The sequence below is a fragment of the Metopolophium dirhodum genome, chromosome 3, assembly GCF_019925205.1.
Source record: "Metopolophium dirhodum isolate CAU chromosome 3, ASM1992520v1, whole genome shotgun sequence".
Lineage (NCBI taxonomy): Eukaryota > Metazoa > Arthropoda > Insecta > Hemiptera > Aphididae > Metopolophium > Metopolophium dirhodum.
The window spans coordinates 24,778,376-24,795,500 of record NC_083562.1 but is presented as its reverse complement, the minus strand read 5'-3'; the positions used below and the strand labels follow the sequence as shown (position 1 = coordinate 24,795,500).

The window sequence follows — 17,125 nt, the reverse complement described above, 5'->3', positions numbered from 1 at the left end:
TTTAAAGTTCGATTTTTGACAAAATATATCAAATTTAAAATTAAATAATTATTTTGTAGTTAAAAATGTATAAAATGTTCAACCTTTTGCTTAGGATTGACAATTTAAAACAAAGTTCCACGTAAATAGGTTATATATAAATTATTTTATTCAGAATAATATCATCATATATACCTATACTTAGTAATATCAAGACTGACTGACCGTCTTCGCCCAGAATAGTTTTTCTTATACAATGATATTATATCATTGAATTTAAATTCAACATCATCCATTACAGTGAGCCACGTGTAACCTACTGTACAGCAGAGCGACACCCACTTTCCCACCATTTATTTTTTTATAAATTTATGATAAATTTAGTAGTACCTATGTAATAACTAATACCTAATTATACCGGGGAGTTAGTTTGCTGTATTTAAAGTATTGAGTGTTTCTCGTAATTGAGTTAGTGTTAGTCACTATATAATGGAGTTATTATATTAAAATTTAATGATAAATCATTGCAAACGCAATCATTGCCATATACCCATAACATGAAATATTTACAGACAAATAGCCAATAGTAAATATTATATAATATCATAAAGTATTAAAGTTTAATATATAGCCATATAATATTGTTTTTATTATTTTTATACTTTAAACATCGGTATATTTTGTAGGTATATAAATATAATATAATACACTATAAATATTGTTTTTCATTCTTAAACTATGTTACATTCATTTTATTACATTCAGTATCACACTTACCATAGACCTTTACATATGATATTATATATTATTATATGAATACAATAAAATTATAATTAATGCTCAATTATCGGTCTGAATTTTAACACAATGCCGTTTTTTGGCGTAATAAAGCCTGATCCACTGTTTATGTTGAGGGGAATTTCGGTTTGTTCGCACGGTAAGACTTCGAATTTTGACAATACATTTGACAGGGCCAATTTCATTTCTGATTCGGCAAATCGTTTGCCTATATAAAATAATATAGAAATTGAAAACTTAATCAACTGAAAAATCACCACACGTACTAGATATCTACATACATTAATAACATTTACATATGCGATATGCCGATTATTGACAAAAGGAGTGGCGTATCTTGGTAAAAACTAGGAAGGGAGCAAAATAATTTATTATACATAATCAAAACTTTAAACTCCTTGGACCAAAGTGTATGGATGTCATATGATTAATTAAAAATAATGTACGAGTACAAAGTAATGACTAGGTACCTAATGAGTATACTATAATATTACCTATGCATAGTCGAGGTCCGTCACCAAACGGCATGTAAGTTCCATTTGGTCGTTGAGATTTTTGTTCCGTAGAAAATCTTTCCGGATCAAATCTCAAGGGATCCGGATAATATTTTGGATCACGATGTATGCTGAACATAGGTATAATGAGTTTTTGTCCTTTTTCAATGACAAATGACTCATCGGGTAGAGTATATGTTTTTGTAGCCACTCTCATTAAGGTAAAAGCAATGGAGTACTTGCGACCAGTTTCTGAAAAAAGACGAACGATCAATTGAAATATACGATGCGTTACGTACCTAATATTTATTGCTTACAAAACAACTTTTCTATAATTTTATCTTATTTTACTAAGAGAATGCAAGATTATTAAATTAAATAATACAATAAGATTTATTATTGGGGAACGAGGTGGCCGAGCGGTCTAACGCGACGGATTCGGCACACCCGGTCCGAGTTCGATCCTCGACCACCGGGCGGCATTTTTCTCCGTGCAAGTCACGGTGTCCGGAGAACAAGTGCCGCCATCCCCCACCCGGGCATGGCAGATACCTATGGGTGCCCAATCAAAAATTCTGCCAAAACCCAACACACACGTGTTCCTTCCCCTAACGACACTAACAACCCACAAACAAACCACTACAGCTAATGGCCATAGTTGCCGAAGCTTAAGATCAATAAAAAAAAAAAATAAGATTTATTTTATTTTTGTAAATTTATAGTTTACAAAAATCACTTTTACCCAAGCGTTGTTTCTTTTTTATTTCATGAAGTGCATAAAAGATGCAAAATTATCAGGTTTTGGAAATTAAAAAATTTTTAAAACTGATTTGAGTATTCGCTACTCTTGATAAGAACTACTTAATAATATTGCATTAAATGTATATTATTATAATTATTTAATCAAAAAGTTAGATTGCTCTAAAAAGCATTAATAAAAATAAATAGTTGACATGTCATATTTATACATTATAAACCTTGGTACTAGTCCCCGAAATAAAAAAACCCTAAATACATGATCAATACATAACCATGCAAAAAAACTATTTTGTATTTAACTTTTAAGTCGGAGACCAATTGTGTATAAAATTATGACGGGGGTCAATTGGGCCCTATACGGTTATATGCGGTGTTTTTTTCCAGGGGACCAATATTGCCCTAGATCCCTCGAAAATGGTTCACTTTCCACAGGCGACAACGTCCTTTATATTATCATAATATACTGATAGGTACCTTCCAACACCATATTGGTGTAATGGAGATCCACCAAATAATCGTTGTTTAATTTTCCGTCGTGTTTTGCTTTCATTGAACATATTTCCGATCGTAACCTGTCTTGGATTTCTATATTCAGCGCCAATTCGTACAGGCAAAAAGATAGCATAGAAGATATGGTTTCAGAACCAGCAGTGAACATAAGAATAGCGTTACCGATGATATCATCGTCAATGAATTGATCTGGAAACAAGATTTTAAAAAAACAACTTAAATAATCAAGACTGTTATTATTGTTATAACTTATAACTTATAATTATCGTGTACCTACATCAGCATTCAAGTCATAAAATATTTTTTTTTCTATTCCTGTGACGGTGCTAGTTTGAACTCTTAATCTCTATCTTCGATAATTATGTTTAGAAAAACCATTTTTCTCGTATTTAAAATTTTTTTCGGATAAAATATTATAATTTTAGAAAAAAGTATTTATTATTAATTATTATTAAGTATTTATTATTAATAAAATAATGTAGGCACTTATCGCAAATGTAAATTTTGTACTGATGGCATTATAAATAGAATACAATGGCTTAGTGAAAAAAATAATTTTTTTATAAATACATGCTGATCTCGTGCACTTCGTTGCCCTTAAAAAATTACAACTACAAAATTGTGATGGTTCAAATCCTATTTTGGATGTAACTCGTAACAGTAAGGTTTGTAGACACCGCCGATGAGCTATAAGTGCAACATATTGGTAGACAATATGTGAAAAAGATTTGATGTATGCTTGATTAACCAATATACAAATAAAATACTAATACGTCATTCATAATTATTAATAATAATAATAATAATAATTTAACTAACGATTAACCAATAGCAACCAATAATTATTATTATTATAGCTTTATAAAACCTATAGCAACCATTTATAACCAAAAAATTATTAAGCTAAGCCTAAGATTCTGTTACTTAAATACTAAAATACTAGATTAATCAATCTATAGTCGCAATGAGAATACCTTTGGTAGTCGAGTTTTCTTTCAACACCAATTCCTTACGTGCCTGCATCAGGGTCTGCGTTATATCGTTCCTTATCACGTTGTGCTCATCGCGGTACTTGATGACGTTGGTGAAAACATTATGGAAAAAATTGGTCGCCTCATCCGAAAACATTTGTATTCTTAACACTTTGATCACCCAGGGGCAGATAATCATCATCACCTGGACGAATATCTGTTTCTTGGTGTTCTCGAACATAATTTTTACGTACCGACGAAAGTCCGAATCGTCATTCTTGATCGTGTCCAGCTTCAGGCCAAACGCGCATGTGCCGATGACGTCTGTGGAAAAACCGGCAGTCATTGTTTTCACTTCGATTCGGTCTGTCTCCTCGAGCTTCTTTGCGATTCCGGACACCATCTCGTTGCTGCACTCGTCGATTTGGCTGTACGCGTCCTTCAACTTGCCTGACGTGAATCCCGGGCTTAGCTTCTGGCGCATTGTCCGCCATTTCTGACCGTTGGCGAAGAACAGACTTCTTGCCAGTACAGACGTGGTTGGGTCCAAGTCAAAACCGTGGTCGGTGAAGTACGAGAAGTCCTTGACCAGTATCGTGTTGATCAGCTCCGGGTCGCGGACCATTAGCACCGGCTCCCTCATCTGGTAGAACCCTATCAGTTTCTCGTCCGGAAATTGGTAATATATCCTATCAAACATTTCAGTTGGATGGTCGAGTCTCGTCATCATTCTGAACGTATTGCCAAACAGTGGTATTGGCGGTATGTATGGAATGTTTAATTTCCGCCATTTACCGTACGTCGAAGTCGAATAATAGTAGAAGCCCGTGAAAACGGCAATCAAGCATAGATTGGTGACTACGTTGTCGAATAACCAGTCGATTAGAAAAGACATCATGATCGATTCGTAAAAGATACTGAATTGATTAAATTGAAAATTTATCGAAAAAAGTAACGCAACCTTTGTGAAAGCTCAAACGTGTAATGCACCGTGATACATATGATATTACTCGTGTTGGTATCGACTTATAAGCGTATTTTATTTATTTATTTTTGTATTCCATCTCTTTTGCGATTATTGGTACGTTTTATCTGTGTATGTGAAGGAAGGGGTACGTTGATGATAAAAAAAATATGTGAACAATGTCATGTGTTCGGCCGATACAGTTCGCGAGCATTGAACGCATAAAACCACTTGATTTTCCACAGTTATTGACGTAAAATCAATCATAATAAAACACTGAAATAAAAAATATTTATAGATTATATAATTTTTATCTTTAAGTTATAACGTGAGCTTAACTATTTTTCGCCCAAAATAATTTACATATCATGCATATTATATTATAATGTAATATTATTATACTTGTAATAGCTGTGGTAATTCAATACCACTATCTACCTTAAAACAGAGTGAATAGGTTCGTTGCGCATAAATAATGGTAGAAAAAAGCTTTAAACTAATCTGAACATTTCGAAAATTTTGTTGTGTAGGTATTGTAAAATACATATACAAGTAGGCCCTCACAATAAATGTTGGGCCCTTGTACTAAAAGTTTTTGCGGGCCTTATAAAATAAGTATTCTTATCAATATTTCAAAATTTAAACGGGCCCTTAATATAGCCGGACCCATGTACTTCAGGTCCAATAGCCCTCCCCTTGTGGGGCCCATTTACTTGTATATATAAATGTTTCAAGTCACCGCGAATAATGTTTTTGAATTACAACCAAACAATTAACATCATTATTTTTCGTTTTACTAATTAACTTTGAAAAAAAATATATATATATAATATGCCATGTATATAAAATAATATTATAAACTGATGGTGTAATTTTTATTTATTTTTGAATTATTTAATATCATTATTTAATAGTGTCAGGTTAGGTTAGGTGTCAGCTATTATCTCGATACTAATATTTGTTTTACGTATGAGCAATAAATAATAATTGAACAAAGAAGTACCTACTTCCTACTTCATAATTACTAATTGTATATTAATGTGTTTGTGTAGGCATACAAATACACCCCAATTTTCTGAAAACTTACCGGCAAAATAATATTTTTATAGTACCTAATATATATTAGATTTCAATAGACGTGTATATAATATGTAAGACTGAAAGAGCACCCAAAACAAATTCCATCCTGGAGATATCGCAACAAAAATACAAATCAAACTAAACGAAACAAACAAACAAATCACGTTTATATGGGTCCCTGGTCATACGGGCATTCAAGGGAACGAGTTAGCCGACCAACAGGCTAAAATTGACACCTTAAATGCGGAAGTAACAGCATTACCAGCGCTAACATACGATGACCTAAAAACCAAGATTAATCAGATGTCCAACGACAAATGGCTTCGGTTATGGAAGCATCAAACTACCAAACTGAACAAAATTAAAAGTTCCACCAACCGATGGATTAACAGCTCTCTAAAAAGGAAAGAAGAAACAATACTAAACCACATGTGAAACGGACATACGAGATTAACCCACGGATATCTAATAGTTAAAGAAGAAGCTCCCATATGTGAAGTTTGCGGTGTAAGGCTGACTGTGAAACAAAATAACCGAATGTCTCAAGTACGAACAAGACAGACAAAGGATCGGAATCGACGCGTCACTCGACATCGCACTAGGACCAGAAACCGAGGACAATACCAATATGATAGACTTCCTAAAATCAACTAACTTATACCAACTCAATTTAAAAATTATGTATACCTTTCCATTATTCTTATTTTTTCAGAATATGATATCATAATATATACCCATTGAAACTATTTTTTGTGCCACCTTAGCTGTAACTAATGGCCTTAGATGCCGGGTTGTAAGTTATTACTCGATCAATAAAATAATATGTTTGATACTTTGATATTAATCATACAATTCAATGACAATATTGATTGTAAATTGTTCACGAATAATATAACTATTTGGTTCTTAAATAGTTAAATATTAACATTAAAGTTGACAGTAGTCTACGTAATGACTATTAATAAATATTAATGATAATCGATAAATATAATAATTACGTAGGTACTCGGTACTCAACTTCTATAAAAGCGATACCTATTTATTTGATTTAGTTAAAAATTAAGTTGCAGGTTTAACGTTGGTTGTCATTATTTCAATATAATATTTAATATTGTGAAACTTAACGTACATCTGAAATATAACAAAAACAAATGAAAGCCTACTTATAGTGTATATTAATAACTTATTATATAGTCATTTGTTATTATTAATAAGTAGGTAGGTAATAAATAATAACTAATAACAGTAACAACTAATAAGTAATAACAATTACAACAGGACAGTATAATTATCGCCGCCGACGGCAATATAATCTATTAGAGCACGTATCTATTTATAGAAATCGCCAATACTTCTAAGGGCTGTTATTATAATAACTTACGAAATTTGATTCAAGAGGATGTCAGCGCACTATTTGTTTTCTCTGTCTGGCCCACACGCAACATTGACAAATCGATATGTCATTCCCTCAAAAATATTATTCTCTATATTTTTTGTGATGAATGATTTTACTCTAAGATTACTTAAAAACATAGAAAAAAATGATTCTGCGTAAATGCGTGGGCCAGAGAGAGAAAACAAATAGTGCGCCGACATCCTCTTAACTAATATAATGTTTTTAGCAGACGATTCGACTATTGTTATAACGGCTCTAGCCTCTAAGTAAAATGTATCATATAAATATGTTGCTACTTCTTATTTATGTTTTCTATTAGTAATACTCTAGGTTTTTAACAAAATCGGAGCTGTTATACTTACCCTTTTTTTCTTCCGTTAAACTAAAACGATACTTTCCTAATGCTTTAAATAGGTTCTTTTGATACTCTGCAGCTGTTTTTTTCTCGCGAACGTCATAATATATTCAATGTTTGTAAATAGTATCAATTGGTAAGGTTGAATTGCACTTATTTTAGTTGAATTGCATTTGGGTAAAAAGCAGCGAATAAGGACAAATGAAAGTAGCCATTTGGACGTAAAAATAAAATAAAATAAATCAATCAATAAAAATATAAACAGTAAAAATTAATAATTAAAATACAATATTAAAAACAGTAATTTATATTTTTTATATTTATTCGTCAAAAGTTAATATAAAATATAAAAAGATCCCCATATTTGAACTTTACAATAATATACTTGAGCAGTTTCAAGTAATTACTAATAACATTATTAAATTACAAGTTACAACAAAATAACTAAAATCGTTAGTCTTATTGGTTATTTAATATTTAATTTCGTCCAAATTTGAACTTAAAATAACTATAAAAAAAAACTGTGTTCATGTATATTTTTGATTTTTTGGTCACAGAATTAATTACTTAGGTGGACTCTTGTTTTTAATTTTTAATCCTTAGCTATAGAGAAGTTGAACATTTTATACATTTGTAACTACTAATAATTTGTAAATTTTCAATTTGATAAATTTCGTCTACATTTGAAATTTAAATGCTTATAAAAAACCCGTGCCTATATATTAACAATATTATTCAATTTATGTTGTAACAATATATTAGAAGCCTTATATTTTAAAGTTTTTTGACCCAAAGATTACAATTTAATTGATATTTAAACTTTAAAGATAAAAAACTAAAAAATTCTAAAATGTATAATGTCTTTAAACTGCTCAAATTATTGTGGATTAACGCTTAATTTTTTTTTAATTTCCCTTAACAACAACTTTTGTGAAATTTTACGTTAACGTTGCATTACATTTCCAAGTTTTTTGACCGAGCATAGAATATTTTATGAACGATAGTTTAAAAAAAACTAATAAAATTTGAAATTTCCTCATGCCTATAAATAGCTCAAAAAAGTCTTCGTATTTCAAAACGTTATGGTGCATAGAAATTGCTAATATAAACATTAAACATTTAATGGACATTTCAGGTAATTTTCCAGGCGCTTTTGAAAACTACTAATAGTTTTAAATTTCGACCTTCCCCAATGCACCAACTAAATTCAATTTCCTACCGGAAAAGATACTGAAGTTGAAAATCGAAGTATTATTTCGATTACTTATCGTGTACACGGCCAAAAGAAAAACCACTCAGAATCTAAAATAAAAAAATTATAATGATAAAAAATTGTATTTTGACGACTTAAAATAATGAAACGAACATATTTTCAAAGACATTAATAGTTTTTGAAATAAATACTGTCCTACGTTAAATGGTGCAATTGAAAAAACACAGAAATAAACTACCAATCTTACCGGTGTCATGGTTCGACCTTTGAACATATTTAGTTATATTTAGAGCATATTGTACCTAAACAAAACTTCACTTTTCATTGTTAATCAATTATTAATATCCATAGTTAAAAAGTAGCCTTTATTTACAGATCCATAGAATCCCTATTATATTCTTGTGTTCATTAAATTCGTGGAACATGGGCGTAGTTTGGTATAAACTATAATTATCTGTGGGGGCTATATATAAGTATAGAAAATTATAAAAACGATAAGGATAAAATGTAAAAAATGAAAGTAAACACCAAGAGGGGGCTATAAAAGTTTCTGTGTGGGCTGTAGCCCCCGTAGCCCTCATGCATACTACGCCCATGTCGTGGACTGATCTTAAGACACGGTAAGTCTGAGAATCGGAACCAGTCATTTATAGTGTTATATACACACCAGTTACACTTACGTGACTGATAAATTAATTTATTTTGGACGCATTGCAGATGTCTCTGTATGCAGTTAGTACCTATATGTTGTCTTGTATTTAATTAAAAACAATTGCATGTGGAGGTATATACTGTGGTAAGCTTACGTAGGCCATCAGGAACATAATTTTTTGAGGCAAATGCAAAAAATGTACAGGTAATAAATAATAGTTAACAAAAATATAGGGCATCTTGTAAAATAAGTACTTTTCAGATTAGAAAATTACTATTAAACACTATTTGAATGTATAATGCAAAAATATAGTTTAAATTGTTTTTAATCAAAAGTAATTAAGCAAAAGGTAAATCATAAAATAATCTAAGACAGTTAATATTAGTACGTGCGTGAAGTTTGCCCACCTATTTTGGCGTAGCGACTCAAAATCTTCACCAATAGTTTGCGAGTTAATTGCGAGAATTTGCGAGTTAGCCACGTAAGTGAGTCACGTAGCCCATCCATGTCACTCAAAAATTTCGAAATTTATACCAAAATATGCGTCGACTTTTGCGAAAATTTGCGAGTTGACCCTTTACAAACGTACGTTTGGCCAGCCCCCTCCCCCCAAAGTAAAATCTATAAACAAAGTATACAGATATTTAGAACGTAATTCGCACAAATTCGCACGCCTAGTTTGAAAATTCGCACGACTTTCCTTCCCCTAAAAAAACTAAAAATTCTTGGGAGGGGGGGGGGGGGGGGGTGCAGCGACACGTCTCGCAACCCCCCCCCCCTCACGGTATCCAAATTAATATTTTTGGAATTTTTATTCTGCAGACATTTAGCACGTAATTCACACAAATTCGCACGCCTAGTTTGAAAATTCGCACGACCTTCCTTCCCCCCCAAAAACAAAAAATTAATGTTTATTCTATATAGAATTTTTATAAAGGTTTTTTTGTCAAGATAGATTTTTTATTCAATCAAGATTTTTTCCATTGTACTTAGATTATTTTTTTTATTCTATACAGTTGTCAATTAAGTTTTTTATTTAATATTGTTTTTTTAATAAAATATAGATTTTTATTTAATATAGATTGTTTATTAAGTAGATTATTTTTTATTAACTACAGTTCTTTAAGGGTTTTTATAGATTTTTTAATCAACTAGGCTTTATTATAGGTTATACATAATCATAATCTTGATTGAATAAAAAAGCCTAGTTGAATAAAAAATCTATAAAAAAAGGCCTGAGTAAAACATATAGTTAATGAAAAATAATCAATATTTAATAAACAATCTATAATAAATAAAAAAACCTTAATACAAATTGTATTCAATAAAAAAATAATGTAAGTTGAATAGAAAAAATCTTGATTGAATAAAAAATCTATCTTGACAAAAAACCTTTATAAAAAATCTTTAATGAATAAAAAAATATTAATTGTATAAAAAATCTATAAAAAAAGCCTTAGTAGAATGCCTGTAATTATTAAAAAAATAATCAATTTTCAATTACATATTTTCAAAAACGGTCAGTCAGCCTATGATATTACCAAGTATATTTGATGATATTATTGTGAGTAAAGTAATTTATATATAACCTATTTACGTGAAGCCTTGTTTTAAATTTTCAATCCTTAGCCATAAAAGTTAAACATTTTATACATTTTTAACTACAAAATAATTAATAAATTTGATAAATGTTGTCAAAATTTGAACTTTAAATGCTTATAAAAAAAAATTGTGCATATGTATTTTTAATAATTTTCAACTGCTATTAGAACGATATATCAGGAGCCTTATATTAAAATTTCACGCTTTTTTACCCAACAAATAAAATATTATTGATATTTATAGAAAAAAAAAACTAAAAAAAATTGAAAACTGACAATGTCCGTAAACAGCTCAAAAAGAGTCAAAATATTTTCAAAATCTTATCGTGTATAGAAAATTCTAATATAAACATTCAGTGAAATTTTCAAGTATCTACAGTCATTCGTTATTTAATTACAATAAAATAAGATAATTGTTACATGAGAAATCGAGTGAATATCAAATGTTGTAAAAATATAAATTTCAGACGCTCATAAAAATTTAATTTGACTTACTTTGTAGACATTTTTTTTTTATAAAGGTAGACAAACTTTTGAATAATCTTGTATTACATTTTCAAATCTTAGATTTAAAAAGAAAAATTTTTATGAATTCTCAACTCAAAATAATTTGCTAATTGTCGTGATTTTTCCGTATTATGTCAAAATTTGAACTTTAAATGCTTATAAATAAAAACTGTGACTAAAGATTTTTAATTTTTTGCATCTGCCTTTGAAACAATAACCTAGGAGCCTTCTATTAAATTTTCAAGCTTTTTTACTCAACAGATAAAATTTTATTGATATTTATAAAAAAAAACCTAAAAAAATTGAAAACTGACAATGTCCGTAAACAGCTCTAAAAGGGTCAAAATATTTTCAAAATTTTATGGTGTATAGAAAATGCTAATATAAACATTCAGTCAAAATTTCATGTCCCTACGGTCATTTGTGAGTTACACCAAAAACCAAAATCAATTTTTTCGAAAACAGATTTTGCGTAAAAATTCCTGTTTTTCCTTAATTTTTCTTTTGTTTTTCACGTGACTTTTGACCCCCTAAAGTACCAATAAGATTCACTTTCCTATCAGAAAAGTTACTGTTGAAGAAAATCCAAGCACTTTTACAGTCCTAAAAGGTGATGACAGACAAAAAAACGAAAAAATTAAATAAAAAAATTAAAAATTAAAAAAAAAAAAACACATCATTGTAAAATCAATACATTCATCGCTTCGCTCAGAATCTAAAATATATTTGATAAAAAAAATCTATATTAAACAAAGAAACCTTAATAAAAAGCTGTATTCAATAAAAATAATCTGTTGGATGTATTTCCTGTCGTAGTTGTGCTGCTAACTTCATGAGGTTCAAGTATTGTACAGCATTAAAAAAACATTATATAAAATACTAATTAATAGTAATAATAATCTTATTTACAAGCCATTTTAGTGTGTTGAACTGTTTTGGCAAAATAATATTATGGTTGTTCTTAGGTAGTGTTTGTGAATTTAATTATAAAGAATATTTTTTTCAAACACGGTATAATATTATAGTACTAGCGAAAAACATCAAGTGTTTTTTATTTTTGTATTATAACTATTATAATACCCGCAAAATACCTGATGGTAAATACAAAATGTCAATTCTTATAAAGAATTGTGGAAATGAGTTTGGTGATAAAAAGGGTGACTCGAAAATTTTAAAAGTGGACTCGCAAATACTCGCAAATAACACGCTATCGTTTGATATAAATTTCGAAGTTATAGGACAACATGGGTGGGCCAACTTCACGGTCGAAAATTTGGATTTGCGGGTAAAGGGTCAACTCGCAAATTCTGAAAGTGAACTCGCAAATTTTCGCAATTAACTCGCAAACTATTGGTGAAGATTTTGAGTCGCTACGCCAAAATGGATGGGTCAACTTCACGAACGTAATATTAGTACCTAAAATAATCAACAAATGAATCTATATACGAAAATAATTAAAATTTAAATAATGATCACTTTTATCATAAAAAAATATTAAAACCATAAAAGTATTCGAGTTTGTATTAGAAAAGCGTCTATAAATTGTAATAACTAATCTTTAAAATATAAAGAGCATCTATAATATTATATAGGATGCGATTGCTCACCCTTTCATCCCGAAAATGATGCCCCTGCATATTATATTGCAATAAGTATAGCTGGAATATATTAACTTATAAATATATACAAATACAACTAATACAATAATGAAATAATAATAAATTACGAGATTTATTGACATAAAAAAATGTATTACATAAAAACTAAATATTTTTTATAGAAGTGTGAACAGAGCCATTTGAAATATTGACAAAATATAGTTATGTGCCTAATAAAAATATATAATTCAAATCACTATCAATAACATGATACGATATGTAAAGGTATAATTTTTATTATTACTATTAACATTGGTCATCTACTCATCTGCAGTAGGTATGTAATAATAACTGTACCTTATTGTGTTTAAATCATGTTTATGATCCCTTAACACCTTATACAATAACTCACACACATCAAATTAGTTGTATAATATTATTACGGAAGTATACAAATAATTCATAATTAATGCTCAACGATCGGTCTAAATTTTAACACAATACCGTTTTTTCGCTGTAATAAAACCGGACATACTTCTAATGTCGACGGGAATCTCGGTTTTTTCACACGGCAAGACTTCGAATTTCGACAATACATTTGACAGGACCAATTTCATTTCTGATTCGGCAAACCGTTTGCCTATATAATATGATAAATACAATTGTAAATTCGATTGATGGATAAATTACACATATTCATTATTGACCGAAAATTGATATTATAATAACATTACCTATGCACAGACGAGGTCCGTCACCAAACGGCATGTAAGTTCCATTTGGTCGTTGAGATTTTTGTTCCGTAGAAAATCTTTCCGGATCAAATTTCAAGGGATCCGGATAATATTTTGGATCACGATGTATGCTGAACATAGGTATAATGAGTTTTTGTCCTTTTTCAATGACAAATGACTCATCGGGTAAGGTGTATGTTTTTGTAGCCACTCTCATTAAACTGAAAGCAATGGAGTACTTGCGAGCAGTCTCTGAAATACGACGAATGACCATTATTGAAATATACGACGCATTACGTAACATCAATTGTTTACAAATAAATACATTAATTTAACCTATATCTTATTCTGTTTTATTTCGTGAAGTGTATAAAAGTTGCAAGTATGCATTATATTTAGGGAATTTCAAAACATCGAAAACCGATTTGTTTACTTTCGATAAAGATCTACTTAATAATCGCATAAGTTAGATTGCTCTAAAAAGCATTAATAAAAATAAATAGTTAACATGTCATATTTATACATTATAAACCTTGGTACTTAGAGTTGAATAATTGAATGATAGTATACAAATACAGTACCGCGAAAAAATAACACTGGATATTTAGTCCCCGAAATAAAAAAGACCCCAAATACATGACCAATACATAACCATGCAAAAAAAATTATTTTGTATTTAACTTTTATGTCGGAGACCAATTATGTATAAAATTATGACGGGGGTCAATTGGGTCCTATGCGGTTATATGCGGTGTTTTTTTCCAGGGGACCAATATTGTCCTAGATCCACAGGTGACAACGGCCTTTATATTATCATATACTGATACCTTCCAACACCATATTGGTGTAATGGAGATCCACCAAATAATCGTTGTTTAATTTTCCGTCGTGTTTTGCTTTCATTGAATATATTTCCGATCGTAATCTGTCTTGGATTTCTATATTCAGCGCCAATTCGTACAGGCAAAAAGATAGCATAGCAGATATGGTTTCAGAACCAGCACTGAACATGAGAATAGCGTTACCGATGATATCATCGTCAGTGAATTTATCTGGAAATAAGATATAAAATAAAACCTACATTATCACGACTACTATTATTGTTATTATTGTATATTTGTATAACTACAGAATGCCTGTTGACCGTCATAATATATAAATTAATGCTATAACGGAGACGTCATTGATGTGTTTAATATAAACAGAACAGAAGTGCGTGTTGCTACTTGCTAGTTCAATCTTGTATAGGTTCTATGTTATTGTATGTTTTGAAACATATTTCATTTTGCGTAATTTACAAATTTTCCTGATTTATACTTTTATAACGAAGTATTTATATTGTATTTTGAATATTTATATTATTCAATAGGTATACATTTTTGTTTTTGGGAGTTTACTTTTGTTTTATTTTTTTGTCGACCATTTTATGCATCACAATTGAAGATTTCAGTAGCACATATAAATTAAAATATGAATCATATTCTTATAAATTATGTAGGTACTGTCGACATGATTAACTTTAATATCATTATATTATTAGTATTGTTAACAATGATAGCAAATAATTTTGTACAAATAACAATATAACCAACTAAAAAGAATAATAATGATTAAAAAAAGAAAGAAAGAAAATAGAATATTTATTTTATTATAATTGGGGAAATACTGAAATCTGCTGAAATTTTTTTTGTGTATAATAACAAAAAGGTGTTTCTAGTACATTTCACAAGTATTTAAGTATTATATTCTATATTTAAATACATTTTCAAAGAATTATTTGTATGTAATCTATCTCTAAGTTTGGATTAGTTGTTTAAAAGATCATAAAATATTTCAATTTATTTTGTAAATTTAAAATAAATTTGGTTCTTCCCTAATTATAAATTATATTTTTTACTATGTAATTTAACAGAAAATCATTTAGCTTTAGCCTATATTATGTGAATTACTATTTTAAAAGTATAGACTTCATACTTCATTTTGTACCGACAAAAAAAATTATAACATTTTTAGATTCTATTACTAAAACTACACATATCATTCATTTATTCCTTAGCTACAACAATAATACCTTCAACACTTGGATTTTCCTTCAACACTAACTCTTTACGTGCCTGCATCAGGGTCTGCGTCAAATCGTTTCGGATCACGTTGTGCTCTTCGCGATACTTGAAGACTTCGGTGAAAACATTATGGAAAAAATTGGTCGCCTCTACCGGAAACGTATTGATTTTTAACACCTTGATGACCCAGGGGCAGATCATCAGCATCACCTGGATGATCATCTGTCTCGGAGTGTTCTGGAACATTATTTTTACGTACCGTCGGAAGTCAGAATTGTCGTTCTTGATCGTGTCCAGCTTCATGCCGAATGCGCACGTGCCGATCACATCTGTTGAAAAACCACCAGTTATCGTTTTCACGTCGATTTGGTCGGTCTTCATCTTGATCGTTTCGACAATTCCAGACACCATCTCGTCACTGCATTCGTTGATCTGGCCATGCGTGTCCTTCAGCTTGCCAGACGTGAAGCCCGGACTCAGCTTCTGGCGCATCGTCCTCCATTTCTGGCCATTGGAGAAAAACAGACTTTTGGCCAGCACAGATGTGGATGAGTCCACGTCAATACCGTGGTCGGTGAAGTGCGAGAAGTCCTTGACCAGTATCGCGTTGATCAGCTCCGGGTCGCGGACCAACAGCATCGGATCCCTCATCTGGTAGAACCCTATCAGTTTCTCGTCCGGAAATTGGTAATATATCCTATCAAACATTTCAGTTGGATGGTCGAGTCTCGTCATCATTCTGAACGTATTGCCAAACAGTGGTATTGGCGGTATGTATGGAATGTTTAATTTCCGCCATTTACCGTACGTCGAAGTCGAATAATAGTAGAAGCCCGTGAAAACGGCAATCAAGCATAGATTGGTTACGTTGTCGAATAACCAGTCGATTAGAAAAGACATCATGATCGATTCGTAAAATATACTGAATTGATTAAATTGAAAATGTATCGAAAAAAGTAACGCAACCTTTGTGAAAGCTCAAACGTGTAATGCACCGTGATACATATGATATTACTCGTGTTGGTATCGACTTATAAGCGTATTTTATTTATTTATTTTTGTATTCCATCTCTTTTGCGATTATTGGTACGTTTTATCTGTGTATATGAAGGAAGGGGTACGTTGATGATTAAAAAATATGTGAACAATGTCATGTGTTCGACCGATACAGTTCGCGAGCATTGAACGCATAAAACCACTTGATTTTCCACAGTTATTAACGTAAAATCAATCATAATAAAACACTGAAATAAAAAATATTAATAGATTATATAATTTTTATCTTTAAGTTATAACGTGAGCTTAACTATTTTTCGCCCAAAATAATTTACATATCATGCATATTATATTATAATGTAATATTATTATACTTGTAATAGCTGTGGTAATTCAATACCACTATCTACCTTAAAACAGAGTGAATAGGTTCGTTGCGCATAAATAATGGTAGA

General features: G+C 30.4%; 1 protein-coding gene across 1 annotated transcript; it reads right to left on the bottom strand.

Annotated features, from left to right (window-relative positions):
• Positions 1-607: 607 nt before the first annotated feature.
• Positions 608-16,703, bottom strand: LOC132941917 (uncharacterized). The gene is given in 9 exon segments (XM_061010159.1): positions 608-985; positions 1,272-1,523; positions 2,505-2,729; positions 3,515-4,348; positions 13,361-13,388; positions 13,390-13,517; positions 13,612-13,863; positions 14,439-14,663; positions 15,683-16,703. Coding segments are annotated over 9 exon segments (3,012 nt in total). The 5' UTR covers positions 16,578-16,703; the 3' UTR covers positions 608-812.
• Positions 16,704-17,125: the final 422 nt, after the last annotated feature.